Raw genomic sequence first — 26,676 nt, forward strand, 5'->3', positions numbered from 1 at the left:
GGCGGGGGGGGGGGGTGGGCGGACGAGTGGAGCGGTCGGGTCCACTGCAGCTGCGGGAGGGGGGTTGCGGAAAGAAGCGGCCAGGTCCACGCGCCTGCAAGCGGCGGGAGGAGTCGCGGAGTCGCGGGCCCCGACCACTGCCACCGCTGATGGGGGTAGTGCAGGCACCACATACCCCGCGAGGAGCTCCTCGGAGCGCGCCCGGGTCGGTTGGAGTCCGGCATGGCCGGGAGCCCGGCTGACTTACTGTTGCCGCTTCTGATTCTCTTGCTGCTGGGGACCCCTGCCCAGGTCTCCCGCGACTACCATTACTTTGGCGAGAAGAGCGGAGGCGACCCCTGGGAGGAGCTGCGGCGGCAGCATCAGGAGAAAGGTAACCGCACTCCGCGGGTGTGCTGGTGCGGAAAGGTGCCCCATTGCCCCACTTCGCCAGCTGGCTGCAAAGAGACCCTCCTTCAGGGACTTCCCATCTCTCCCCATCTGCGCACTGGCGTGCCCCCCTCCCCCCCGCCCTTGGGCTGGTTACTTTTCTCTGAGGCTCAGTGTTCTTTTTTTTTTTTTTAAAGATTTTATTTTTTATTCATTTGACAGAGAGAGAGAGATCACAAGTAGGCAGAGAGGGAGGCAGAGAGAGAGGAGGAAGCAGGCTCCCTGCGGAGCAGAGAGCCCGACGCGGGGCTCGATCCCAGGACCCTGAGATCATGACCTGAGCCGAAGGCAGCGGCTTTAATCCACTGAGCCACCCAGGCGCCCCTGAGGCTCAGTGTTTTTATCTGTAAATTGAAATAGAGACTAACTTGAAGCCTCTTACAGGGGAAGAGGGGACATGGGTAGGCAATAATCCCAAGCAGACACAACCATAAACTTAGGGATGTGTGCTAGGAAGGGTGGAGATAGAGAAAGGAGGGGGCAGGTAAACGTCTGAAATCAGAGAAGGACAGACTGGAGAGGGTGGCTAACCAGTGCAGGAGGAAGCCAGCAAAAGCCAAAACTGCAAAGATTTAGGGGGAAGAGTGTGCCAGGGAATGGGAACAGCAAGTGCCAAAGCCAAAGGGCTGGACAGAGGGAAAGAAAGAGGCCAGTGTTGTCTGGCTGAGGCTTGGTAAGGCAAGAAGTGTTAGGACTTTGTGAGCTGCAGAGTTGGGATTAAGACCTTTTTCCAAGTGGCATAGGGAGGCGTCCAGAAAAGACCATTGTAAAGAGCCCCTCCCATAAACACTCAGAAGGTTGTAGCTGCTTGAAAAGTGGTCGTAATAGTTGTTTTTGTGCTACAGGCTAGCACATTGCCAGAGGCTTTCTGTACCTTCATTATGTTATGCCAATTATGTCCATTTACCGCCTGGCAGCCCCGCTGGTTAGGGGGCACTCTGCCTACTGAACAGGCCCATTATCACACCCCTGGAGACACGAGTCAGCTTCACATGGTGGGCACAAGGGTGTTGTATCATGTTCCCAAATGGACAGGCTGGCACAGGTGGGAAGTGTTAGTTTGCAATTCCCTTGGGTCACACACCAGCTGTATGAGCTCAAAGGGTGGGTTGCTTTCTCTAGGTCTCAGTTTCCCCACCTGGGAATGATGAGGAAATTAAATGAGATCATCTGTGGGGGGCGAGTGCCTGGCACAGAGGCAGAGTTCAACAAACAGGAGATGTCGTTAGTGTCTTTATCCTCCTGCCTTCCTAGAGGAGGGAAGGGGGTAGATTCCCCCCTACCTGGCCCTCCATCCCTAGAAGTGGAGGACTCCATCCTTGGCCCTTGGGGAAAGTGGCGCTGTTTCTGCGACCTGGGCAAGCAGGAGCGCAGCCGCGAGGTCCTGGGCACGGCGCCGGGCCCGGTGTTCATGGACCGCGAGAATCTGGTGCAGGTGCGGCCCTGCAGGCAACAGGATTGTTCCTCCTGCAAACCAACCGACTGCGACTGGAGGCCCTGAACCCGGGTGAGAGACTTTGCGCAGAGGAGGCGGGGCCAGGGCGGGCTGTTAGGTCTTTGGTTGAGAGTCCCCAGCGTGGGCAGGTAGAAGAAGGGAGGGACCGCGAGTGGGGGAGGGTGCGAGGAGGGTCTTGAGGGCTGCAGCTAGAAGATGGTGGGGACGGGAGAGCTGAGTCAGGAACAGTGAGCCCCCGCTGATATCCGGAGAGAAAGGAAGAAAGATGGTGAGGGGCAGGGAGGGGAAATTTGAAATGGAAGAGCTGCGACCCTGAGGAAGGGGTATGAGCCTGATGTGGGCCAGGGACCTACCCACAGGCTGAGGCTGTGAGCTGGCTGGGACTCGAGAAATGGGGGACATGAACCCTGAACTGGGGGGAATGGCCCTGCCTGTTGGGCACAGACTCTCAGCAGAAGTCTGTTTATATTTGGGATCACAGTTCGGGGCGGGGGGGGAGGCTTAGCCTCAGTCAGAGGTTAGGAAGCAGAGTGGGGGCCGGAGCGAGGCGGCCCTAGTACCGAGAGAGAGGACTAAGACTGTGCGGAGTGGCAGGGGCAGGGACTACAAAGAGCCAGCATCCAGATGGACAGAGACCCAGTGATGTAGACACTGACAGTATTCTGGCAATATAGTGGTATTTGACCTTCATGCCCTGACTGGGCCAAGTTCTCCAAAGTCTGCGTCAGTTTCCCCTTTATTTCCCTATCCTCCTACCAGCCCCAACGGGCGGGGCGTCAGGGACTCCGGGGCGGAGCTTGGAAAGCGACCCCGCGCACCCCCGCCCGCGAAAGAGCGGGGCCGTCGGCCTTGGGAACTACAATTCCCAGGAAGCCGTACGGCAGGAGCTTCGGTGGCGCCTGCGCAAACTTCAACGGCGGCAGAAACGTCGGCGGCGTGTCCTCGGCACCGATTGGTCGGGAGCGAGAGCGGTTTTGGGCCCGCGGAAAACGCGCGCCTAGACCTGAGCCTGCAGACCTCGTTCTTGCCGCTGGTGGCGGCGGCAAAGGTGGCATGGATCTCAGCGAGCTGGAAAGAGACAGTGCGGGCCGCTGTCGCCTGAACTCGCCTGTGCCCGCGGTGTGCCGCAAGGAGCCCTGCGCCCTGGGCGTCGATGAAGCGGGCCGGGGCCCGGTGCTGGGTGCGCCCCCGGGGCTGGGCTGGGGGAGAGGCGTGATAAAGGGAATGCTGATTGCACTGGAACAGAAGCCGGGATTGTACCGTACCCGGGGTGGGGGGTGGTAGTGGCCATGGCGCTGAAGAAAGCGGTGATAATGGAATAGAGATAGGGATAGCTGTTTTCACGGGCTCACTGGTGGGATCCCCGCTTCTCCAGGCCCCATGGTCTACGCCATCTGTTACTGCCCCCTGTCCCGCCTGGCAAATCTGGAAGCCCTGAAAGTGGCAGGTGAGCTCGAGGTGTGAGTCTCGGGAGGTGGTTCCGGGGCGGGTGGAGACTGGAGGGGGAGAACAGGAGCTGGGAGAACCAGTCGCGGCCCTTCTCTCTCAACCCTCCTCCCAGACTCAAAGACCCTATCGGAGAGCGAGCGGGACAGGCTCTTTGTGAAAATGGAGGAGGACGGGGACTTTGTGGGCTGGGCATTGGACGTGCTGTCTCCAAACCTCATCTCTACCAGCATGCTTGGGCGGTGAGGGACCTCCGGAAGGGGCCAGGGTGGAGGGGCAGCCAGCATGGGTTGGAAGGGATCAGTATCTGGATCGGGGTTGACTGGGTTCTGTCTCCCACTGCAGGGTCAAGTACAACCTGAATTCCCTATCCCATGATACAGCCATTGGGCTGGTGCAGTATGCCTTGGATCAGGGTGTGAAAGTTGCCCAGGTGAGCTAACATAGATCTCAATATTTAATTTTTTGATCCTAGTAAATATTAAATCTGGGAAGTTCAGTGTCAAGTGCATAAGAGACAGAGAGAGTTTAAATTACCAGAGGGAAATATAAGTTGGCATTGCATCCAGTACTCTGCGGCAAAGAACAGGCTGTTTTGAGAGAATAACAAGGATAAATATGCTTGAGATAGGGAACGTAACAAGGGAGGCTTTGCTGAGGAGATGGCCGAGGTCCAGGACTGAAACATGGCGCTGATGGTGCAGTACTGGAATAGACATAAAAGGGCTCTGCTCTCTGGGGTTCATGGCCAAGTCAGGTGACACAGATGGTCAGCTGGTAAGCAAATAATAAAGGTGATTTCTGAGGATAAAGGCAATGGAGATCACCAATATCATCTTTCTACTCTAGCTGATGTCTCCCTGTTGCTGTCTGGCTTATTTGGCATGGTCCCACCCCAGGGCCTTTGCACTGGCTGTTCTTTCTGCCTAGAATTCTCTTTCTGAGATCTCCCCATGACTCATTCCCTCATCTCTTTCAGGCCTTTATTCAGATGTTACCACCTCAGAGTGACCTTTCTGAATCTCTCCTACCACTGTTTAAAATGAAAACCCTTCCTGGGGTGCCTGGCTGCCTCAGTTGGTAGAGCATGGGACTCTCAATCTCAGTCATGAGTTCAAGCTCCGAGTTGTATGTAGACCTTACTTTAAAAAAATTAAGTAGAGGGGCGCCTGGGTGGCTCCATGGGTTAAGCCTCTGCCTTCTGCTCAGGTCATGATCTCAGGGTCCTGGGATTGAGCCCCGCTTCGGGCTCTCTGCCCGGCGGGGAGCTTGCTTCCCCCACCCCCTGCCTGCTTCTCTGCCTACTTGTGGTCTCTGTCAAATAAATAAATAAATAAATAAATAAAATCTTAAAAAAAAAAATAAGTAGAGAAGAAATAAAATGATAATCTCTCTCAACTCTCCCCCCTGCCCTTTAATAGTTATCCTTTTTTTTTTTTAAAGATTTTATTTATTTACTTGACAGAGAGATCACAAGTAGGCAGAGAGGCAGGCAGAGAGAGAGGAGGAACCTTTTTTTTTTTTAAAAGATTTTATTTTTTTATTTGACAGACAGAGATCACAAGTAGGCAGAGAGGCAGGCAGAGAGAGAGAGAGGAGGAAGTAGGCTGTCTGCAGAGCAGAGAGCCTGATGCGGAGCTCGATCCCAGAACCCTGGGATTTTTTTTTTTTTTTTTTGAAGACAGATTTTTGCCTGGTGTGTTTACTGCCGTATTCCTGGCATCTGGTGTAGCCATGGTATGCAGTAGGTGCTCAGTGAGTGTGTAAAATGGATTGAGCTCAATCAGGGACAGCCTCTTTTGGAAGGAACTATTTTTTTTTAAGATTTTATTTATTATTTACTTGACAGACAGAGATCACAAGTAGGCAGAGAGAGAGAGGGAAGCAGGCTCCCTGCTGAGCAGAGAGCCTGATGTGGGGCTCAATCCCAGGACCCTGGGATCATGACCCCAGTCAAAGGCAGAGGCTTTAACACACTGAGCCACCCAGGCACCCCCGGACTTTTTTTTTTTTTTTTTAAATAATCTCTGGGGGGTGCCTGTATGGCTTACTCGATTAAATATCTGCCTTCAGCTCAGGTCATGATCCCAGGATCCTGGGACTGGGTCCCCTATCAGGCTCCCTGTTCAGCAGGGAGCCTGCTTCTCCCTCTGCCTGTCTCTCTCTCTCTCTCTCTCTCTCCCTCCCTCTCTCACTCATATACAAATAAATAAATAAATAGAATTTTTTAAAAAAAATAATTTTCTCTTATTTATTTATTTGTTTGACAGAGAGAGATAGCACAAGCAGGCAGAGAGGCAGGCGGAGAGGGAGGGGGAAGCAGGCTTCCCGCCGAGCAGAGAGCCTGATTCCAGGCTCGATCCCAGGACCCCGAGACCATGACCCAAGCCGAAGGCAGAGGCTCAACCCACTGAGCCATCCAGGTGCACCTAAATAAATAGAATCTTTAAAAAAAAAATAATAATCTCTGCACCCCAGGTGGGGTTCAAGGTCGTGATCTCAGGATCAAGAGTCACATGTTCTGCCAACTGAGCCAGCCAGGTCCCCCTGGAGGGGACTTTTGAGCAGAGATACCTGAGAGGGCCACAGCCTGGGGATGAGCTGAGAGAAGAATGTTCCAGGCACAGGAGCAGCCAGTGTAAATGCTGTGAGGCTGGATCACTTACACAGTTGTTTTTCCAGATGTTTGTTGACCAGATGCGTTTCTGTCACCACGGCAGGTATTTGTGGACACTGTAGGGCCGCCAGAGACCTATCAGGAGCAGCTGCAGCAGCACTTTCCCAGCATTGCGGTGACAGTCAAGGCCAAGGCGGATGCTCTCTACCCTGTGGTCAGCGCTGCCAGCATCTGCGCCAAGGTTAGGCTCCCGTTGGCTGCCGCCTGTGCCTAGCGTCCCCCTGGGCAGAGGGCAGGCGTGCCTGCTTTGGGGGGAGGGAGATCCCAAGTTTTTAATCTCGCCCGCAGGTAGCCCGAGACCAGGCTGTAAAGAACTGGCACTTTGTGGAAGATCTCCAGGGCCTGGACGCGGACTATGGCTCCGGGTACCCCAATGGTGAGCAGACGAGAGCTGCCTTGAGACGGTGGTCGTGGCAGCAACACTGACGGGGCCGTTTTCGGACTTTGACAGTTTTCTGTGTTGCGCTCCTTCTGCTGCGCAGTGGAGGAGCCCGAGGCTCAGACGCGAGCCACTTGCCTATGGCCAGCCTGTAACAGAGCTGGAGCTCCATTGAGGGCCTGACCCCCTCGGTGGGCGTCTGTCTATTTGTTAAGGGGAAAGGGGCAAGGGCGAGGGGTGTCAGCCCATGTCCAGTTAAATCTGGCTTAAATCTAGTGTTTTCTTCCCAGTTATGAGGCTCACTCTCCTCACCTGTGTGGTGGGTGATCTTATGCCCATCTCCCTACCTCGAGTAGATTTCAGGAATCAGTGGCTGGGTTCAGGGAGCCCTCTGGTCCTTCTGAGGCCCAGGGAGGGACGGGCAGTTTGGGGGTGGGGGGAGACGTGGCAAGTTGGTGATTGGAACTTAGGTGAGGCCAAAGTAAGGAAACCAGATCCAGGCCAAAGACAGCCTGGGCCACAGTCTGCTTACTGAGCGCCTGGTATGTGTCTGAGCCCTTGGGATGGAGCCATGAACAAGATAAACAAGGACCTCGCTGTCCCCACTGAGGTCCCCATTTTGGGGGGATGATGGCCATTAACACCATGGTCTACAGATGCTCATTTAATGACCATTGTCCTTGATCGGGGTGAGGATGTCTCAGAGGCAGTCTCCCTAAACTACCTCTAGCACCCGCTGGCGGGTAGAGTCGGGCAGCTCCCCGCACAAAGGTTCTGAGGCAGGAATGGGTCTCGAACAGTGGGAGAGGCGTCCGGGACTCTGGCGGCCTGAGCTGAGGTAGTGGGACCTTAGATGCCAGGCCAAGGAACTCGGACATTGTGTCAGGGCTCAAGGGCCATTGCCGCTGCCCACCGCACTCTTCCTGTCCCCTCAGATCCCAAGACAAAAGCGTGGTTGAGGAAGCACGTGGAGCCTGTGTTCGGCTTCCCCCAGTTTGTCCGGTTCAGCTGGCGCACAGCCCAGAGCATCCTGGAGATGGAGGCCGAAGGCGTTCTGTGGTGGGTGTCCTGCAGGGGCTGTGGCGAGAGCGGGAGGGAGGCCAGGGCTCCGCTCCCACCGGAAGTCCCCCTCCTCCCACGCCCCGAGGTGGCTAGTGTCACCACCTCTCCCACAGGGAGGACTCGCCGACGGGGGACCAGGAGGGACCCGGGAGGATCATGTCCTACTTCAGCAAAAGCCCCCAAACCCTCCCGCGCCTCCCACACCGGTACTTCCAGGAGCGAGGCCTGGAGTCGGCCACCACTCTCTAGGAACCAGCCCGTTCTCCCTTGATATGCCCCCCCTCGCCCCAGCCCACCCCCGCCGCATTTGTGATTAAAGTTCTTTACGGAAAGCTCAGTATTTGGTTGTCCTCTGCGGTGGAAGCAGGTTGGGAGTGTGCTCGGCGGCTGGACTCAGCCACAGACTTCTGGAGCATAAACATGATGGGCCCTGGCTGATTGACTTTATTTTTAATTTTAATTTTAATTTTTATTTATTTTTTTTTAAAGATTTTATATTTATTTGACAGACAGAGATCACAAGTAGGCAGAGAGGCAGGCAGAGAGAGAGGAGGAAGCAGGCTCCCCGCTGAACAGAGAGCCTGGGATCATGACCTGAACCGAAGGCAGAAGCTTACCCCACCGAGCCACCCAGGCACCCCTTAATTTTTATTTTTAAGATTTATTTATTTGAGGGCACCTGGGTGGCTCAGTGGGTTGAGCCTCTGCCTGCTTCCCCTCTCTCTCTGCCTGCCTCTCTGTCTACTTGTGATTTCTCACTCTGTGTGTCAAATAAATAGAATCTTTAAAAAAAAAAAAAAAGAGAGAGGGGCACCTGGGTGGCTCAGTGGGTTGAGCGTCTGCCTTCAGCTTGGGTCATGATCTCAGAGTCCTGGGATCGAGCCCCACATCGGGCTCTCTGCTCGGAGGGGAGCCTGCTTCCCCCTCTCTCTGCCTGCCTCTCTGCCTACTTGTGATCTCTCTCCCTCTGTCAAATATATAAAATAAAATCTTAAGAAAAAAAAAAGATTTGAGAGCGAGGAGACAGCACACAGGTGTGTGGAGCGAGGGCAGGGAGAGGTAGAGGGAGATGGAGAAATAATGTCAAGGGGACTTTCATGCTGAGCGTGGAGCCCGACGCGGGGCTCGATCGCACAACCCCTGAGATCACAACCTGAGCCAAAACCAAAAGTTGGACCTTTAACTGACTGCACCACCCAGGGACCCTATTTTATTTTATTTTATTTTATTTAAAGATTTTATTTTATTTATTTGACAGAGAGAGATCACAAGTAGGGAGAGAGGCAGGCAGAGAGACAGAGAGGAGGAAGCAGGCTCCCTGCCAAGCAGAGAGCCCAATGCGGGGCTCGATCCCAGGACCCTGGGATCATGACCTGAGCAAAAGGCAGAGGCTTTAACCCACTGAGCCACCGAGGCGCCCCCCTATTTTATTTTTTAAATAAATAATATATATGTAGGATGCAGAATGAGGAGAGAACACAGTGCAAATCCTCCCTCCCACCCTGCTCCCCAGATCTCTGGTGGGCTTACCAAGGCATCTCAGTCTATTCGGGTACTATGATAAAATACCGCAACTGGGGAGTTTATGAACAATAGGCATTTATTACATTTCTGGAGGCTGGAAGTCCAAGATCACAGTGCTTGCAGGGTCAAGTTCTGCTGAGGACCCTTTTCCAGGCTGTAGACTGCTGGCTTCTCACTGTTGTCAGGTGCTGGAAGGGGCGGGGAACCTCCGATTATAAGAGCACTAATCCCCTTCGTGACCTAATCACCTCTTAATACCATTATCTGTGGGAATTAGGATACCAGCCTGAATTTTGAGGGAACACACATTCAGGCCACAGCAGGTACTTTTGTCCTTCTGGAGATAGCCTGGCCTGTTACAAAATAGATGTGCGGTTACTTCCCTAAGTTTGTTGTTGTTTTACCCAGGCTAGGTAGCGCACATTCATTACTCTTCAGCACGTCTTGGAGGTAATTCCAAATGTGCCTAAAAACGTTCCTCATTCCTTCTAGCTACAGACTCCTCGGCGTGACTGTCCTGTGGTTTATTTAATGCTTAAGAGACATTGAGTTGTTGCCCGGCTTCTGTTAGACGCGTACAGCAGAGAAGGACCAGGGCGCGCCATCATTTCTCAGGCAGTTTTGTCTGTGGGTAAATTCTCAGGGGTGGGCTTGCTGGGTTAGAGAATCTGTGTGGTTTGTAATTTGGAGAGATAGTAGCAATTCGTGTCTGTAAAGACTTGCAGCCGTTGGCAATGTAAGTAAGCACTTCGCATGCAGCCTTGCCAGTAGCAACACAGGTTTATCTTATTCTATGAGAAGCTTGGAAGTCAGGGGGCTCTGCAACATTAGGGACACCATTTTTTTTAAGTTGTTTATTTTTATTATTATTTTTTTTTAAAGATTTCATTTATTTATTTGACAGAGAGAGAGGAGGAAGCAGGTTCCCTGCAGAGCAGAGAGCCCGACGCGGGGCTCGATCCCAGGACCCTGAGATCATGACCTGAGCCGAAGGCAGCGGCTTAATCCACTGAGCCACCCAGGCGCCCCTAAGTTGTTTATTTTTTTATTTTAAAGAGTACGTGTGAGGACGGAGGGGGCGGAGGGAGAAGGAGAGAAAGAATCCCAAGCAGACTCTGCACTGAGCTCCGTACTTGATTTAGGGCTCGATCCCATGACCCCAAGCCCATGACCTGAGCCAAAATCAAGAGTTGGACGCTTGAGCTACGCAGGCACCCCTCAAGGACTCTATTTTTATTTTATTTTATTTTAAAGATTTTATTTATTTGACAGAGAGAGATCACATGCAGGCAGAGAGAGAGGAGGAAGCAGGCTCCCTGCTGAGCAGAGAGCCCAATGCGGGACTCGATCCCAGGACCCTGAGATTATGACCTGAGCCGAAGGCAGAGGCTTTAACCTACTGATCCACCCAGGCGCCCCAAGGACACTATCTTTTAAATTCACCTAGGGGTGCCTGTGTGACTCAGTCAGGCGTCTGCCTTGGGCTCAGGTCATGATCCCCGGGTTCTGGGATCAAGCCCTGTGTTAAGCTTCTGGCTCAGCAGGGAGTCTGCTTCTCCTCTCTCTGCTGTTTCCCCTGCTTGTGCTTTCACTCTCAAATAAATAAATAAAATCTTAAAAAAAAACAAACAAACTTGTCTTCTAATTTGCCATCTTTGGTGTTTTTTGCTTCTCACCTACTATGGCTGCCACAGTTCCAGACATCACATCTCAACCTCCAAAGGCCTCACCCCCAAACAGCTGCTCTGTCACTTCCTGGCTGAAAGTAGGACATATCTATGCCCAAAGCAATCCCTGTTAGGGGGAATGGAATATCTGGGGGTAAAAAGAACCAGTTAACTGGTACCTAGGAGGGACGCCTGGGTGGCTCCGTCGGTTAAGCATCTGCCTTTGGCTCAGGTAATGATCCCAGGGTCCTGGGATCCAGTCCTGAATTGGGCTCCTTGCTCAGTGGGGACCCTGCTTCTTCCTCTGCCTGCAGCTCCCCCTGCTTGTGTTCTCTATCTCTCTGACAAGTAAATAATCTTAAAAAACAACAACAACAACAACAAAAACCTGGTACCTGGAGGTGGGAGAGACCCAGTAGCCTCCCCCACCACCTCATTCCCTCATCCTTTTTTTTTTTTTTTTTTTAAGATTTTTTATTTATTTGACAGAGAAATCATAAGTTAGGCAGAGAGGCAGGCAGATAGAGAGGGAGAAGCAGGCTCCCTGCTGAGCAGAGAGCCTGATGTGGGGCTCGATCCCAGGACCCTGGGATCATGACCCGAGCTGAAGGCAGAGGCTTAACCCACTGAGCCACCCAGGCGCCCCTCCTTCCTTCATCCTTCACCCCTCCTTGACTTGAGCAGTAGCAATTTCATGGAAAGAAGAAAGAGGATGGCTTTTCACTTGTTAGTAAATGTTCTGATGGCAGAAGCCGAGGGCATCGTGGAAATATTCATTATGGAGTGGGTATTAGTCGGCTAGGGCTGCATAACAAAGTGCCATAGACTGGGTGGCTTAAGTTTATTTTCTCCCAGTTCTGGAGGCTGGAAGTTCAAGATGAAGGTGTTGGCAGGGTTGATTTTTTTTTTTTTTTTAAGATTGATTTATTTGAGACGTAGCAAGGAGAGCACGAACAGGAGGGAAGGGGAGAAGCAGACTCCCTGCTGAGCAAGGAGCTCAATATGGAGCTTGATCCCAGGACCCCAGGATCATGACCTGAGCTGAAGGCAGACACTCAACCAACTGAGCCCCCCAGGCGTCTCAGAGTTGATTCCTTCTGAGGCCTTTTTCCTTGGTTTGTAGATGGTCATCTCTCTGTGTTTCACAAGATCTTTCCTCTGTGCATGTCTGTGTCCAGTTCTCCTCCTCCTCCTCCTTCTTTATTTGAGAGAGAGAGCATGAGTGGTGGGGAGGGGCAGAGGGAGAGGGAGAAGCAGGTTTCCCGCTGAGCAGGGAGCCCAACATGGGGCTGGAGCTCAACATGGGTCTCGATCCCAGGACCCTGAGATCATGACCTGAGCTAAAGGCGGAGGCTTAACCGACTGAATCTCCTATGGTGCCCCTAATCTCTTCTTTTAAGGACTCCAGTAATTGGATTATGGTCAATGGGTATGAAGTTAGTTTATTTTAATTACCTCTTTAAAGACTCTATCCAAATATAAACACATTCCGAGGTACTGGGGTTAGGACTTCAACATGCATTTGGGGAGTGGGATACAGTTCAGCCCCATCACTGGATACCTCTCCACTCCATATAGGTCCCGTGCTGGTCACCAGGAAGCCAGCACTGACCCAGCTACAAAGGTCTCTGAGTATGCACTGAGGTCCAGGGGACCTCAGGAGTGCATGGTGGGGCTGGCGGCCCTGACTTCCAGAGCCCGAGGAGCTGAATGGCGGAGATCTGAAGGGTGAGGGGTGGAACAGAACAGGAGGGGGAAGAGCGCTCGCCTGAGGGCGGGGATAGTGAAGGCAGACCTTAGGGGGGAACTGTGACCTCCCCATTTCCCCACCTGAGGGGATCCTTCTATTCAAGCCACAGCCTCTGGTTGTCACTGCAGTTGCAAAATGTTTACCCATCCAGAGTCCATTAATAATTCTGCCCTGTCCTTTTCCATGCTATAAATTTGTAAATGTATGCTTTCAGTTTTGGATTTCCGTTTTTCCCCCTCCCAAATTGTTATAATTACAGTTTATCTTGAATTTACAGGCTCTTCTGACTGCTGATGGAATTTGCCAGGACAAGATAAACTCTCCCCCTTTCTTCACAGCTGGCCATAAGCAGAAGCTAGTCAGCAACCTAAAGATGTAATTTGCAAATGTGATTTTTTTTTTTTTAAGATTTTTATTTTGACAGAGAACGAGAGAGCACAAGCAGGGGGAGCATCAGAGGGAGAAGGAGAAGCAGGTTCCCCGCTGAGCGGAGAGCCCGATGCGGGGCTCGATCCCAGGACCCTGAGTTCATGACCTGAACCAAAGGCAGAGGTTTAACCCACTGAGCCACCCAGGCGCCCCTCTTTCTGAGTTCTGATGATGGCTCTGGTTCACCTAAACGCTGGCTGGGGCTAGGAATCCCCTTAAAGGCATCTTCATTCCCACATCTGATGGTTGGCACTGACTCTTGCCTTGAACCTCAGCTGGGGCTGCCGAACAGAATTGATACACGTTGCCTGTCCCTGTGGCTTGGGCTTCCACACAGTATGGCATCTGGGCTCCAAGGGCAAGAGTTCCAAGTCTGGTTGAAGCCATCTCCTCTCTGACTCCCTAGCCTTGGAAACCAGAATCATCTCCTCTCTGTGTGCTGACGTGTCGCCAGAGCCGGCTTGTGTTTAAGGGGAAGCATCTAGACTCCACCTCCTCATGGGAGGAAGGTCACGTAAAATATTTAGGAAGTGCCTGGCACATAATTAATACTCAGTACATGTAGACATCATCTGTTATCACTCTTGCTGCTATATATTGTCTTATTGTGACAAGGATAAGCATTCAAGGAAGAAAGTAGATAAGCCTCCCCCCTCTCTCTGCCTGCCTCTCTCTGCTTCCCCCTCTGTCTTTGCCTGCCTCTCTGCCTACTTGTGATGTCTGTCTGTCAAATAAATAAAATCTTTTTTTTTAAAGAGAACACTTAGGGGCGCCTGGGTGGCTCAGTGGGTTGAGCCGCTGCCTTCGGCTCGGGTCATGATCTCAGGGTCCTGGGATCGAGTCCCGCATCGGGCTCTCTGCTCGGTGGGGGCCTGTTTCCCTCTCTCTCTGCCTGCCTATCTACTTGTGATCTCTCTCTGTCAAATAAATAAATAAAAAATCTTAAAAAAAAATAAAGAGAACACTTAATTATTTTTTTAAAGATTTTATTTATTTATTTGACAGACAAGAGATCACAAGTAGGCAGAGAGGCAGGCAGAGAGAGAGAGGAGGAAGCAGGCTCCCCGCTGAGCAGAGAGCCCGATGCAGGGCTCGATCCCAGGACCCTGAGATCATGACCTGAGCCGAAGGCAGAGGCTTTAACCCACTGAGCCACCCAGGCACCCCTAAATAAATAAAATCTTTTAAAAAAAAAGAACCCAGAAAGAATAATGATTGCTGTTTTCTACCATGAGTTTGGAGTTGCTACACAGCAATGTATAACCAGAACAATTTGCATTCGCTCATTTAATTAATTTTAATTTAATTAATTTAATCACAACAACCCTAGGAGAGGAACGATTCTCCCTATTTGATAAACAGAGTGACTGGGGAACATTGACAAAGTTGTGGCATGAGTAACTGGTAGAAATGGGATGCGAACCTAGGTGGACCTACTCCAGAGTCAAGTCATAACCACGTCTCTACGGCCCATATATCTTGATTCCCGCCCCAGCACTCCTTTCTCTTCGGATCCCAGCACCTGATTTTCCTTTGGGAGCAGCTCTCCACCATCCTCAGTCCATGCAGTTCAGATGGAACTGACCCTACCTTGGGTTCAGGCAAAAGCCCATAACCCACATCAGGCCAGTGAGAGCACAGCATTCCTCTGGGGACAGTGATTGGTTTGGTGATGGGCTCATGATGAGGCAGGGTCTCTGAGTGCCAGCGCTGGAAACGTTGCTGGCTTTACAGAGAAATAAGCCTATTTTAACCACGGAATCATGTAGTTGCTGGTCCCATCTTTGCTGTTGCGAGGAGATCCTGTCCGGAAGTATAGTCAAGAGAAAGATAAAGGGGCGCCTGGGTGGCTCAGTGGCTTAAGCCTCTGCCTTTGGCTCAGGTCATGATCTCAGGGTTCTGGGATCGAGTCCCGAATCGGGCTTTCTGCTCAGTAGGGAGCCTGCTTCCCCTCCACCCCACCCTGCCTTCCTCTCTGCCTTCTTGTGATCTCTGTCAAATAAATAAATAAAATCTTTAAAAGAGAGAGAGAGAGAGAAAGATACAAGTAGATTCCTAACATCATTTAAGGACCTAGATCCAGCCATTCATGAAACTTCTCACTGTTGGCTAAAGGTGCTTTGAACTGAGTTTGTTTCTTGCAGTTGAAAGAGGCCTATCTGCTATTCTCCCAGTAAGACTCCCATCTTCCCTGAGGACAGAGAGTGGACCTGATCTATCACAGCTGTGCCTGGGTACAGGCGCCATCCATCAATCTTGTTCTGTTGAACAGAACTAAAAGGCACATTGCCCCTGTTTTCCTGGTGAGGACATGGGCTGTCCTAAGGCTTTTGGATAAGAGCAGGATCAGGAGTAGAACTTACATCCCAACTTTGAAATCTGAGTCAAGTTCTTTGTCTGAGGTCGGGAACTGGGATTTGGAAGAAAAGGGAGGAAGAAATAATGATGGGGAGATCATGCCAGCAACTGCCGGGTCGGCTTAATCAGAGGGGAGGGCCATAAAGGATGTCTTGAGGTCTATACAAGTCAAGGAGCTTCCTCACGGGCCTGATGGCACACAGTGGGGAGCATAGCTCTTGCCCTCCTCAAGCCCTCTTCTGGACCCCTCTCCATTTCTGACAGCTGGATATTCCGAGTTGTGAAAGTGCTCAGAATACAGGCTGTCATTTACATGCTGGTGTGTATCACTTGCTAACTGTGGGACCTGAGGATCTGAAGTTAGACACTGATCACTTTCTGCAAGCTATTTTGCCACCTAGTTCCCCAAGAAGCAGCCACATCACAGTGCTCTAGTTGGAGACTTTATTTAGGGAGGAGAGGGGAAGATGAGCTAGAGTTGGATTCTTTGTCCAGTCACCTGGAGAAGGGCGAGTCGCTGGGACTCCAGGAAGGAGAGACAGGACTCTGGAAACTAGAAGGCAGAGCGGGAGAGAGGTGGAGCTTTGGGTATCTTGAGGGGCTGGGTCGGGGGAAGGGACTCCCATCTTCCATCCAAGGCCCGGCGCCCCCTAGGGGCCGCTGCCGCTTCCACTGCCACTCCCGCTGCCCGCGGCATCCAGGATCCAGGTGCGTGAGCGGCGGGAACGCAGGAAGGTGATTTCTCGGGCCTTCCCTTCCTGTCTGGAACCCGGCAGTACCGAGATGGAAATGTTGAGGCAGTGACTGGCGCCAGGAGCTGCCACCGGCATCGCGTAGCCCAGAACCGAGCGGCAAAGTTCCGCCCCGTCAGCGAAGGTCTGGGGGAGGGGGTGGACTTAGGGTCCGAATGGGCGGAGTATAGGTACTCTGGGGGCGTGGCCTTCGGGCTGAGGGGAGGGAGGGCTGAGGGGCATGGCCTTGGAAAAGGAAAATCCCGGACTTTGCAAGTAGGGTACAGCGTAGAGGTGCAGTCTAGGGGTGGGCAAGGACCCGCTTTGGGTCCTACGGAGAGTGTGGGGGCGGGGCCATAACAGGAGCCGAGTCCTGGGAGGGCGAGTGATTTTTACTGGGCCCCATGTTTGGGGTGGGGGAGGGCCAGATTAAGGCTGGGGTCTTAGGGAAGGTGATCCGAGCTTCTGGGTCTTCCAGGGGGAATTGTGGATGGGCCTAGGGCAGAGACGGCCCCTTGGGGAGGCCAAATCCAGACTCAGTGGCCCCTAGGGAGCTTACAGACTTATCCCATTAGGGAGGTTGGGCTGCGGACGGGGGAAGGGTGGGAGCAGGGGCCTTGGGAGTGTCAGTCAGGACCCTGGGGCCTAGGCGGGTTAAGACAGAACATAGTAAGTGGAAGTCCCAGTCTCTCGCCCGCACCTCTGTCTCAAGCTCACCTGCTCATAGGTAGGGCAGCCAGGCTCACAGCCTCTCTTTTCTAGGATTGGGAGCCAAGTCGGGCCGCAGGTAATATCGCTTTCACATGTGGCAAACCTGTGGATGGTGTGTAGAGAGAAAGTGGCTAAAGTCTCCGCAGTCGTGTCCTAGTGGGTTTCCTGCCCTCCAAGTCTTCGCTTGGTGTATGTCCCGCCCCCAGATCACCCTGCCCTATACTCTCCACATATACCCAGGGCTCTGGCACAGCTGACTTCATCCCAGCAGACTTCGGACCATCTCATTTAGGCCAGCCCCTTGCATTCCCCACCTTCTTAGCGTCTCTTTTCTATCAGGAGGCCCCGCCCCTTAAAAAGCCCAGGTCAGTGGAAGGCCACGCCTCCGTACCGCCAACCTCAAAAGCCAGGTTCTTTACAGGCTCCGCCCCTTTCCACCTGGTCTCTAAACACTAGGCCTCCAGTTTAGACCGTGGCCTTGTTGGAGGCAGGCCACACCCCTTCAAACACTAGGCAGAGGAAACTGCCCATCCTGCCTTTGGTCCCGCCCACACCATAGGACACGCCCCTCGCGCCCCGCCTCCCATACCAGACATCGCAGAGCTCGGAACAGAGCGGCTGCGCCTGGCGTATCCCCAGTAACAGCAGGCGGAAGCGATTGTGGAGGGCAACTTGGAGGTGTCCCAGAAAGGATTCGCACCTGAACATCGGGAAAGATAGGCTCATTTGGGTCAGGATGCGCAGGGGCGGTGGTCCCTGGCAGGGTTAACTGGAGCAATGAACACAAGGAAAGGCTGAGTACCGTACTCACCTGGGGCTCGGGTCCCCACAGCGTTGTGGGGCCATCCCAGGGTCCAATGCCTCTGGTGTGTCCATCTCTGACAATAGGACAATAGGAACATGGAGAAGGGGACTCCTGTGAGTTAGAGTCTTGTATCCTCAGGATTGGGGAAGCAAGGCATGGGGGTCCCCTGAACATAACCCCGGTTATGTCAGAGCCGCCCAAACATTAAACTTAAACAAAGACACTTCTCTTGGGACACAAATGCAATTTCGAATAATAATAATAGTTTATCATAATCAGCTCATTATTTATTATGTCCCTGATAATGGTATGTTTTCATATACTTACATATACCGCTTTACAATACCCCTATGAGGTAGGTCTATTATTTTTTCCCCCTTTTTAAGGGTCTACAAGAAGCCCAGAGAGGTAAGTGACTTGTTCAGAATCAACCAGTTATGAAGTGGCAGACTTGAGTTTGGGATTTGAATCCAGGAAGTCTGACTCCGGAATCTGTGCACTTTAATGAACATTCCTTTTTTTTTTTTTTTTTAAGATTTCTATTTACTTATGACAGAGGGAGGTAGCGAGAGAGGGAACACAAGCAGGAGGAAGCTGGAGAGGAGAAACAGGTTCCCTGCTGAGCAGGGAGCCTGATGCGGGGCTAGATCCCAGGATGCTGGGATCATGACCTGAGCTGAAGGCAGACGCTTAACGACTGAGTTACACAGGTGCCCCACTACCATTCTTTTATTTTTTAAGATTTTGTTTATTTATTTGACACACAGAGAGAGAGCACAAGCAGGGGGAATGGCAGGCGGAGGGAGAGGGAGAAGCAGGACCCTGGGATCATGACCTGAGCTGAAGGCAGAAGCTTAACCGACTGCGCCATCCAGGTGCCCCTTTAACTACCATTCTTTAGCACAAGCCCTGACTCCCCATCTTCCCCCACACGTGTGTCACCCCAAGCCCCTCTCATAAGGAGATTCTGGTATTGCTATGGTGAAATGGGATTTCTTAGGTGTTGGAGGTTAGGCAGGGTCTGGAGTGCTCACCTGCAAGGTGCAGCTGGCTTGTGCCAAGATCGGCTGCCAGCTTGTGATGTCTCCAGGACATAGCTGGGAGTGGGCGGCTTCCTCCACAGGCTCCCAGCAGGATCCAAGCCAGGGTCAGTCGTAGGGCCCAGGTCAGGCCCTTGGGTCGAGTGTGGCCCCTGTAGGCCATGTCCACCTGAGACAAGAATCAGCTGGGGTATGGTGTAAGGTTTGTCTGACTCTATCCAGGAGCTCAGGGTTGTACCCTCCTGATGCCAACCCAGGGGACAGTGCCAGGGAGGGCAGAGAATGAGCAGTTGATGGGGAGGCAATGATCAAGAACCTTCAAATCCCAGGGGATCATGAAGTCCTGCCTCTGACCCAGGAGTCCCTTCTCACCCATCAGATTCATGTCCCCTCCCTTTAGGCCCAAGGGCCCCCTCCTCTAGTTGGACCGTGGTGCCCCTCCCCCTCACACCCAGCAGGGTCTCCCACCCTGTCGGCCCTTAGGTGATCCCCTCTGTCTTCAGAACTAAAGGGACTCCCCAGCTCTTTCAATCTCTCCCTTCTGTCCAGTAATTCCTCTCTCTCTTCTGTCCAGTCTCCTCCCTCCCTCTTGATCCGTGCTGGCCCCTCTCATGGTCACCTTCTCTCGGCCCACAATCGGCTTAGGGGCTGCCACCAGGGCTGGTCCTTTGGAGCCAAGCTTGGCTGTTGCAGGACTCTAGTTTTGCCGCTGGGTTACTAAAGCTGTACAGCAGGGGAAGCTGAGGGTCTGTGGAGACAAGACAATGCCCTCCCCTCCTCTGTCCTCTCTGGCCACCCCTCACCTGTTAACTGGACGGGTGTCTAGGGCGCTGCTGAGACACAGCAGGGTCAAGTGCAGGAAAGAGTGGCAGTCAAAGGGGTGTGGTTTGATGCAGAGGAGGAGTTTCCCATTGCCCCACCCCCCCCCGCTCCAACTGACCAAAGGCCAGGGGACCTGGGACTGCGTTGTATATATCTTTGCATTGACCTTTATGTTGAGATGATGGCTTAAACTCTTTGTGTATGTGTGTTGGATGAAAGTGTGCTTGTATGGCTGTGTGTGTGGAAAGAGTGTATGTTTGTTGTGTGAGGGTATAGTATGTGTGTCTCTTGGTTGACTGGTTTTGTGTGTGTGTGTGTGTGTGTGTGTGTGTGTATTCAAAATCTGGGTGAGGAAGTCTTTATGTGTTCCAAGCCAAGTGTGTCCAATTGGGTAAGATATAATAAATGGGAGGGGGGGTATGTAGGGTCAGGATGGTCATCCTGTGAGAATATTGTGGATGAGTCAGTGGATAAAGGCTCTTGACCATGAATGGTGACCATTAGTGAACAAGGGGGTGCTGACCTGTGTGGAGAGGGTGTGTCTGTATCTGAAACGTGTGTGTGTGTGTGTGTGTGTGTGTGTGTGTGTGTGTGTGTGTGTTCCTCTGCAGTTTCCGTGAATGTGAGTTTTTGGCAAACATTCTCTCAATTCATCCATTCATTCAACAAATGTTTATGGAGCACCTATTGTGTGTCAGGTTCAGGGGATGCAGTAGTGATTAAGAAATGAAAACCTCAACCTTGGGATGCCTGGGTGGTTCAGTCAGTTAAGCATCTGTTTTTGGCTCAGATCCTCAAGTCCTGCATAAGGCTCCTTGCTCAGCAGGGAGCCTGCTTCTCCCTTTGACTGCCACTCCCCGCTTGTGTGCACTCACTCTCTCTCTGACAAATAAATAAATTTTTTTTAAATTAAAGATTTTTGGGCACCTGGGTGGTTCAGTGGGTTAAAGCCTCTGCCTTCAGCTCAGGTCATGATCCCAGGGTCCTGGGATCGAGACGCGCATCGGGCTCTCTGCTCAGCGGGGAGCCTGCTTCCCTTCCTCTCTCTCTACCTGCCTCTCTGCCTACTTGTGATCTCTGTCTGTCAAATAAATAAATAGATAAATAATATTTAAAAAAATTAAAGTCCCATGCCCCTAATTAAGGCTTCATGTTCCTGGCGTCCAATCCCCATCCAGAAGCTATCTAGAAGATAGCCAAGAGTTACCTCTTTATTTTAAAGATTTTATTTATTTGACAGACAGAGATCACAAGTAGGCAGAGAGGCAGGCAGAGAGAGGGGAAGGGAAGCAGGCTCCCCGCTGAGCAGAGAGTCCGACGGACGGACGATGCTGGGCTCGATCACAGGACGCTGGGATCTTGATCTGACCCAAAGGCAGAGGCTTTAACCCACTGAGACACCCAGGCACCCCTTAATTTTTTAAAAAATTATTTATTTATTTGAGAGAGAGACAGTGAGAGAGAACATGAGAGGGGAGAAGATCAGAAGGAGAAGCAGACTCCCCGTGGAGCTGGGAGCCTGATGCGGGACTCAATCCCAAGACTTTGGGATCACGACCTGAGTGGAAGGCAGTTGTTTAACCAACTGAGCCACCCAGGTGCTCAAATAAAATCTTCTAAAAAATTCACCTTCCCAGAACTTACATTCTAGTGGGAGACCCTGGCGAGAAGAGCAGTCCTGCAGTGTGTATGTGAGTGTATATGTGTGTCCATGTGTTGTGTGGGTAGGATACTGTGTCTGTGTGTTGGGTGAGAGTTTGTGTGTAGCTGAGCTTCTCTTGGTTTTTGTATCATGTGTGTGTGCTTGTGTCTGTTGTATGTGTCTGCATTTGCTGAGTGTGTGTATGTCTGTTTTCTCAGTAGGTGCTTGCATGTATGTGTCTTTGCAGAGCATGAGTTTATGTGTATATGTGTTTGTATGTGCCTGTGTTTGCTGATTATCTGTCTGTATTCTGTGTTTTTGTGTTTGCATACAATTCAGTGTGTCTGCGTTTGCTAAGTACATTTTTGGAAACGTGTATGTGTGTTTATGTGTGAGTCTGTGTTTGCTGAGAATGTGTATGTGTGTATTTTTGAGGAGTACGTATTTGCAGTGTGTGACTATGTGTATGTGAGTCTGTTTCCTGAGCATGTGTTGGTATGTTCGTGTTTGTTTGTATGTTTGCAGTGTGTGTGTGTGTGTGTGTGTGTGTGTGTACCTGTGCTTGTAGTGTGTGCATTTTTGTGAGCGATGACCACTACCACAATTCTCTCTCCCTTCTCAGGCTAATGCAGAGTTTTTGTTTTGTCTCTTTCACTGAGGAACTCCTAGATCTCAAAACACTGCTTGTACACAGTAGGTGCTCAGTACTTGTTGAGTAAATTAACGAATCAGAAGGCCCTGTCTCCTGGCCCCTCCAGGGGTACACTCACAGTGATGTCCTATAGGCGTCAGCAACCAAGACCTAGTGGATCTAGCCTTCCCCTAGTCCATTTTGGGTAGTCCAGGATGCTCGTGTGTCAGATCTGTCCAGTCTCTGGGCTGTGCCTCCTGCCAACCCTTCCCCTCCCCTGACCTCAGCCCCCAAACCTGCCCTCGGAATTCAGCACCGCGGACAGGAGCATGTGAGATCAGCACCACGGAGAGCTCCAGAGACAGCCTGCTTTAGAAGGGGCGACAAGAGCGGAGTCTGGGACTTTGACAGAGAAGTTCGAAGAACAGACTTAGCGGGATGGCAAACAAACATGCCGAGAAACAGAGACAGAGAGAAACACTGAGATAACTAAGGCAAAGGCGCAGAGATGAGGAAACAAATGTCTGGGGAACACCTGGACCTAGACCTTGCCGTCGCACTCATTGGCCGGCAGGGGTCGCTCCCTCCCAGTGACCGCGCCCTCCAGGGCTTTCCTGGTCGCCCCCTCCCCAACCTGTCCCCTAATGCCTAGAGTGGGGAGGTCACCGATACTTTCCACACCAACTCTGGGAAGCATGGCCGGCTTGGTCTCAGCTATAGGAACACTGCGGGGGTGTGTGTGTGAAAATCGCGTCAGCTGCCCCCCCCCCCAAACTACCACTAATCGGTCCTATAAATAAAGCCCAGTCTGACCTGGCTACTTAATCCTGACGGTGAGGGAGGGAGTCCTTAGAGGGGCTGCAGCGTTCCTCGAGGAGGCTCTGATTGGGAAGGGGAGCGGTATATGCAGGCAAAATATTTGTCTGTGGGAACAACTCCCTTAAGGATGGGTGTCCTCAATGCAAATGTCACTCTGTAAGAATGTATCTCCTCAGGATTTGAGGGTCTCGTGGGTGGGAACAATTTCCCACAGAGAATATGGTTTTTAGGGGGTCTTTCTTTGGGGGTATCTTTACCAGGCTCTCCAAGGAAAATGTCACCCGTGGGGATTTTTCTCTGCGAAAGTGTCTCTTCTTGGGGGCGGCAGGGGGCTTTGAGAGGAAGCGCTACCTCTCAGAGACCATCTGCCTTAGGAATGATTTTCAGGGTGAGGGGGGATTTTCTGATTGAAGAGGACCTCCGGTGGAGACTATCAACCCGTGGGAATGTGTCTTCCTGAGGGGGTTGCTGCGGGGAGGGGTGGGTATCCGCATAAGGAATAATTTTAGTGAGACTATCTCCCTTGGGTGTTTCTTGGGTTGGAGGTCTACCCATGGGCATGTCTCTCCCCTGGGGTGGCTCTACTTAAAGGGGTATCTCCTTAGCTTGACTCCCTTGGGGACATAGGGAAGCTCCTCCCTTGCTTGCCCCCTCCCACCCCGCCGCGCGGGCAGCCTTGGCAGAGGCCAGGCTTGGGCGCCCAGACGCAGTGACGGCGCCGGGTCCGCCCCACTTTGCTCCGCCCCCGCCACCCCCCAACCCCCCCCCCCCCCGCCGCCGCCGCCGCCGCCGCCGCCGCGGTCCCCGCGGCTTCTCCCTCCCTCCCTCTTCCCTCCTCCCGCCGCCGCCGCTGCCGCCACCTCCCTCCTCCCTCCCCGGGGCCGAAGCCGCCGCCGCCATGGACGATTCGGGCCTGATCCGCCGCCGGAGGCTGCAGGTACGCGGCGGCCCGGGTCCCGGGTGGTGGGGAAGGGGTCGGCGCCCTGAGGCGGGGCCCGGCAGGGGGCGGGAGAACTTGCACCCGGGCCGGCCGAGGCGCCCCCTCCCACGGCCTCGGGATGCTACCAGAGGGGAACACGGTAGCCGCGCGTCCCGCCGCGCTGGCGACCCCGCCCCTCAGGCGCCGCCCGGGGATCCAGGGAGCTGACGGAGGGGTGCAGCCTAGCGCTCCCCCTCGAGGATAGCCCTGAGGGGCACCTGGTCCTCCGTAGGAGGAGGGGGCTGGGACCGAAGTCATCGCCCTGGCGCAACGCCAGGCTAGGGGTGAGGGGGCGCAGAGCAAAGTTATTGCCCCAGGGCTCGCGCCCCTCGGGGCCACCGGCGCTGCAGAGGCCGTAAACATGTTTATGCTGTAGCGTTTCCCCTTACTACCCTAGGAACCCCTTTCTGAGGCGTGGGGAACCCCTGCGACCTCCATGCTTCTGCCCGGCCACCAGGATTCTTCCTACTGCCCTAATTGGACAGACACCCTAGAAAGCCTCCCTCCTCACTCTTCATTCCCCCTCCTTTCACTACCCATCCGCCCCCCCCCCCCCCCCCCCCCCCGCCTCGAGATCCTCAAGTCCAGCCCAGCTTGTGGGTGGGCGGGAGCGATTTTTAGCTCCTTGCAGCCTTAGAAGATACTGGTCTCCAGGCTGCGCAGGCGCGGGAGCGAGTCCACTGCACAGAGTGGGACACTGAGGATTGTGGAGTGTAGGGAAATCCAGGCCTCAGGAACTGCCACCTTCAAGATGGGTGGGGACTCAGACTGAAAAGGTCTCCTCTATCTTCTTCGTGCGCTTCTAAGGGTTAATAGGAAGGCTCCATGTTGCTCTTAAACTGACCCCAGCAAGGAAACTGATCAAAGCTTCACCCCAAGGCCTGCCTGGGGTCTGGTCCTTGTGAGGCTTCTTGGAGCCCAGACCCACGCTAAATAATCTGGAAGAGTTTAGATAAAGCCTGAGTGGCCCCAGACTCAAGCTACATACCTAGCCTGGCTCTTTGAAAAAGGGGAGGATTCAAACCCTCCCCCAGGACCCTGTCCATTTCAGGACTCCTCTAACCCACATTATCCCTGAGGTTGGAGACCAAGGTTAACTGATCGGTCATTGCAGCAGGAAAAATCTGAGTCAGATGATAGGAAGGACTTCCCAGGTAGTCTGGATGATGCGGGAGCCAGACCTGGGTTGGAAAACTAATTTGCTTTCAGACAGAACCCAGATGGCTCCATCTAAGAGCCTTGGGCTCTCGAAATCTCTTCTGGATTCCCACCTCATCTTAATGCTGGGGTGGGAGAAGAGGTTCTGACAAAAGGGAGGGAGCAGTGGCAAAGCCAGAGCAGGTGCTGAAGCAGCCAGTCTGGGTCCGCGCGGTCGGGTCCCCTGGAAAAGGGCGGAAGGGGGCGGGGCCTGCAAGGGGGTGTGTTCCCGCCCTCCAGGCCGGCGCCGACTCCCATTGGCTCAGCGCCACGCGGGCCTTCCATCTCTTCCTCAAGGCTCCGCCCCCAGCCCGGGATCCGCCCACTCCCCCACCCTTCCTTCCTGAGGCATCCTCTGGGCCAGGCTACCCTCCGGAGTCCTGCCCCTACCTCTTCCCCTCTGGCAGGGTTAACCACTTCACTGCCTTGTATACATCCTCACACACTGATGGAACCTTTTAGGAGCTGTTCCACAACTGCGGAGCGCCCGAGGGCCCCCAACTGTGTGCAGCTGGGATTGTATATACTTACAGCATCCTGAGTTCGAAAGCCCTGTCCACAGCGCCGTCCATCAATCCCAGGGAGAAGCAGAATCCGCTTTGGCTGAGCGGCTCTGCAGCTCGTGATGGAGGTGGCGTCTCTTTACTCTGACGCTGAGGATCCAAATCCTCTACAGCTCCAGTTTGCCCTTTTCTTAGACTCTAGGATGTTTAGGGGCGCTAGCAAATGAAGCTAGGTTCCAGGACTTCTCCGGGAGGTGTTTAAAGGAACCCTAGGGGCTCACCCTCGAAGGCTGAGTGTACCCGGATCTGGAATCCTGGGCTCTGTGGCCGGAAAATCCAGGTCTAGATTTCGCTTGGGCCATTGCGGTCGTCCCGCCCAGCCGGCCAGCCGAGGCTCATTCAAACTGATCCTGCAAAAACAGAGGGAAAACCTGGAATGGATTTCTGGTCATCAGTGGCTCCGGAAGGCAGGGCTGTCCAACTGGACAGCGTTCTCTTTGACTCCAACTGTATGTGTATCCTCTGTACATGGGAGCGGGAGTTCCCTTTGGCCCATCCTCTTTCATGGAGCATGTCCATTTACAATAACTCCTGTTCCTATGACCTAATATTTATTGAGTGCTTACTGTGTACCAGGCATCATGCTAACGTGCCAGGCACCTGAATCAGTTCACAGAATCCTCTAGGAGAAATGGACTGTTGGGAGGTCATTTGCCAAGGTTATAAGAGGCAAATCAGGGATTTGAACCCAGGGCTTTCTGCTGTCAGAGATCCTAGAAAGGATCTAGAATGCCCCTCATTTTCCCCATGTTGGAGTGCCCACCAAAATGCTTTTGAAACCCTCACTAGAATCTTTCCATCTGTGGCTCCACCCAACCTCCTTTATTCACTTTGGCCTGTGGACAGAAAACAGACTGGAAGGTAACAGTCCCTTTCCCCACTGCTCTCCCGGGAAAGGGCACCAACCTCCATAACTTCTGATCCCCTGTATTGGCTTCCAGAGTGCTTGACAAACAGAACACAACCTTCCTCTGGTGTGGACACATACTGTTAATATTTAGCAGGGCGCCTGGGTGGCTCAGTGGGTTGAGCCTCTGTCTTCGGCTCAGGTTATGATCCCAAGGTCCTGGGATTGAGCCCCGCATCGGGCTCTCTGCTTGGCAGGAAGCCTGCCCCACCCCACCCGCCCTGCCTCTCTGCCTGCTTGTGATCTCTGTCAATAAATAGTTAGAATCTTTAAAAAAAAGTTAATATTTAGCAATTATTATCATCACACCAGATCAAAAAGACCTCTTGGCCATCATCTAATTCCCATTTCCAGTTTTAGTTTTGAGCCATCCTAACTACCTCACCTTCAACACTGAATCTGGCTGAGAGTGGGATAGAACCCTTGGGGTGGGATGTGGAGTCTTTCATTCATTCAACCTTTCATGCTTGAGCATGCCAAGTTCATTCCTGTCTCCCTTGGGACCTTTGCAGTTGCCTTTATCTGGAATGCTCTTTCCACAGATCCTTCCATGGCTGGCTTTTATTTTTTCAACAACTGTCTTAAAGGTCATTTCCCCAGAGCAGCCCTCTGACCATCTTGTCCTTCTCCTTGCCATTTCCCCCTCACATCA

At 52.8% G+C, this 26,676-nt stretch overlaps 3 protein-coding genes across 7 annotated transcripts in view; 2 read left to right on the forward strand and 1 right to left on the reverse strand.

Moving 5' to 3' along the window:
* The first annotated feature begins 57 nt into the window (after positions 1-57).
* LOC123933022 (ribonuclease H2 subunit A) lies at positions 58-7,786 on the forward strand. 4 transcript variants are annotated; one of them, XM_045991876.1, is made up of 10 exons: positions 58-373; positions 1,684-1,936; positions 2,645-3,065; positions 3,261-3,332; positions 3,447-3,573; positions 3,677-3,764; positions 6,052-6,189; positions 6,297-6,384; positions 7,323-7,446; positions 7,563-7,786. In XM_045991876.1, exons 3-10 carry the CDS (start codon positions 2,939-2,941, stop codon positions 7,696-7,698), a joined length of 900 nt encoding a protein of 299 aa, XP_045847832.1. In that variant the 5' UTR covers positions 58-373; positions 1,684-1,936; positions 2,645-2,938; the 3' UTR covers positions 7,699-7,786. The 4 variants fall into 4 exon arrangements, with proteins under 4 accessions (XP_045847832.1, XP_045847834.1, XP_045847835.1 ...); XM_045991878.1 differs by having other exon boundaries at positions 1,731-1,936; XM_045991879.1 differs by lacking the exon at positions 2,645-3,065.
* A 7,839-nt stretch (positions 7,787-15,625) lies between these two features.
* On the reverse strand, positions 15,626-25,398 carry RTBDN (retbindin). Its single transcript, XM_045991940.1, has 6 exons — positions 25,086-25,398; positions 18,459-18,649; positions 17,431-17,497; positions 17,209-17,319; positions 16,626-16,722; positions 15,626-16,055 (listed from the first exon to the last, which is right to left on the reverse strand). Exons 2-6 carry the CDS (start codon positions 18,625-18,627, stop codon positions 15,828-15,830), a joined length of 672 nt encoding a protein of 223 aa, XP_045847896.1. The 5' UTR covers positions 18,628-18,649; positions 25,086-25,398; the 3' UTR covers positions 15,626-15,827.
* Positions 23,231-26,676, forward strand: part of MAST1 (microtubule associated serine/threonine kinase 1) — a 30,136-nt gene continuing 26,690 nt past the window's right edge. The window contains exon 1 of one of the 2 annotated variants that reach the window (XM_045991937.1): positions 23,231-23,315. In XM_045991937.1, coding sequence (XP_045847893.1) covers positions 23,277-23,315 — 39 coding nt within the window. In that variant the 5' untranslated portion in view covers positions 23,231-23,276. The remainder of the gene's footprint in view (positions 23,316-26,676) is intronic. The other variant, XM_045991938.1, reaches the window with a different exon arrangement.

This window comes from Meles meles, chromosome 20 (genome assembly GCF_922984935.1).
Source record: "Meles meles chromosome 20, mMelMel3.1 paternal haplotype, whole genome shotgun sequence".
NCBI lineage: Eukaryota > Metazoa > Chordata > Mammalia > Carnivora > Mustelidae > Meles > Meles meles.

Coding starts and splice junctions, on each gene's coding strand:
- RTBDN (XM_045991940.1), bottom strand. CDS start 18,627: ATGGCCTACAGGGGCCACACTCGACCCAAGGGCCTGACCTGGGCCCTA. Junction 16,723..17,208: donor TCCGAGCTCTGCGATGTCTG/GTATGGGAGGCG, acceptor CACCATCCACAG/GTTTGCCACATGTGAAAGCG. Junction 16,056..16,625: donor GCTGCCCTACCTATGAGCAG/GTGAGCTTGAGA, acceptor CCCCTCCCCCAG/ACCTTCGCTGACGGGGCGGA.
- LOC123933022 (XM_045991876.1), top strand. CDS start 2,939: ATGGATCTCAGCGAGCTGGAAAGAGACAGTGCGGGCCGCTGTCGCCTG. Junction 3,765..6,051: donor AGGGTGTGAAAGTTGCCCAG/GTGAGCTAACAT, acceptor TCACCACGGCAG/GTATTTGTGGACACTGTAGG. Junction 6,190..6,296: donor CTGCCAGCATCTGCGCCAAG/GTTAGGCTCCCG, acceptor TCTCGCCCGCAG/GTAGCCCGAGACCAGGCTGT.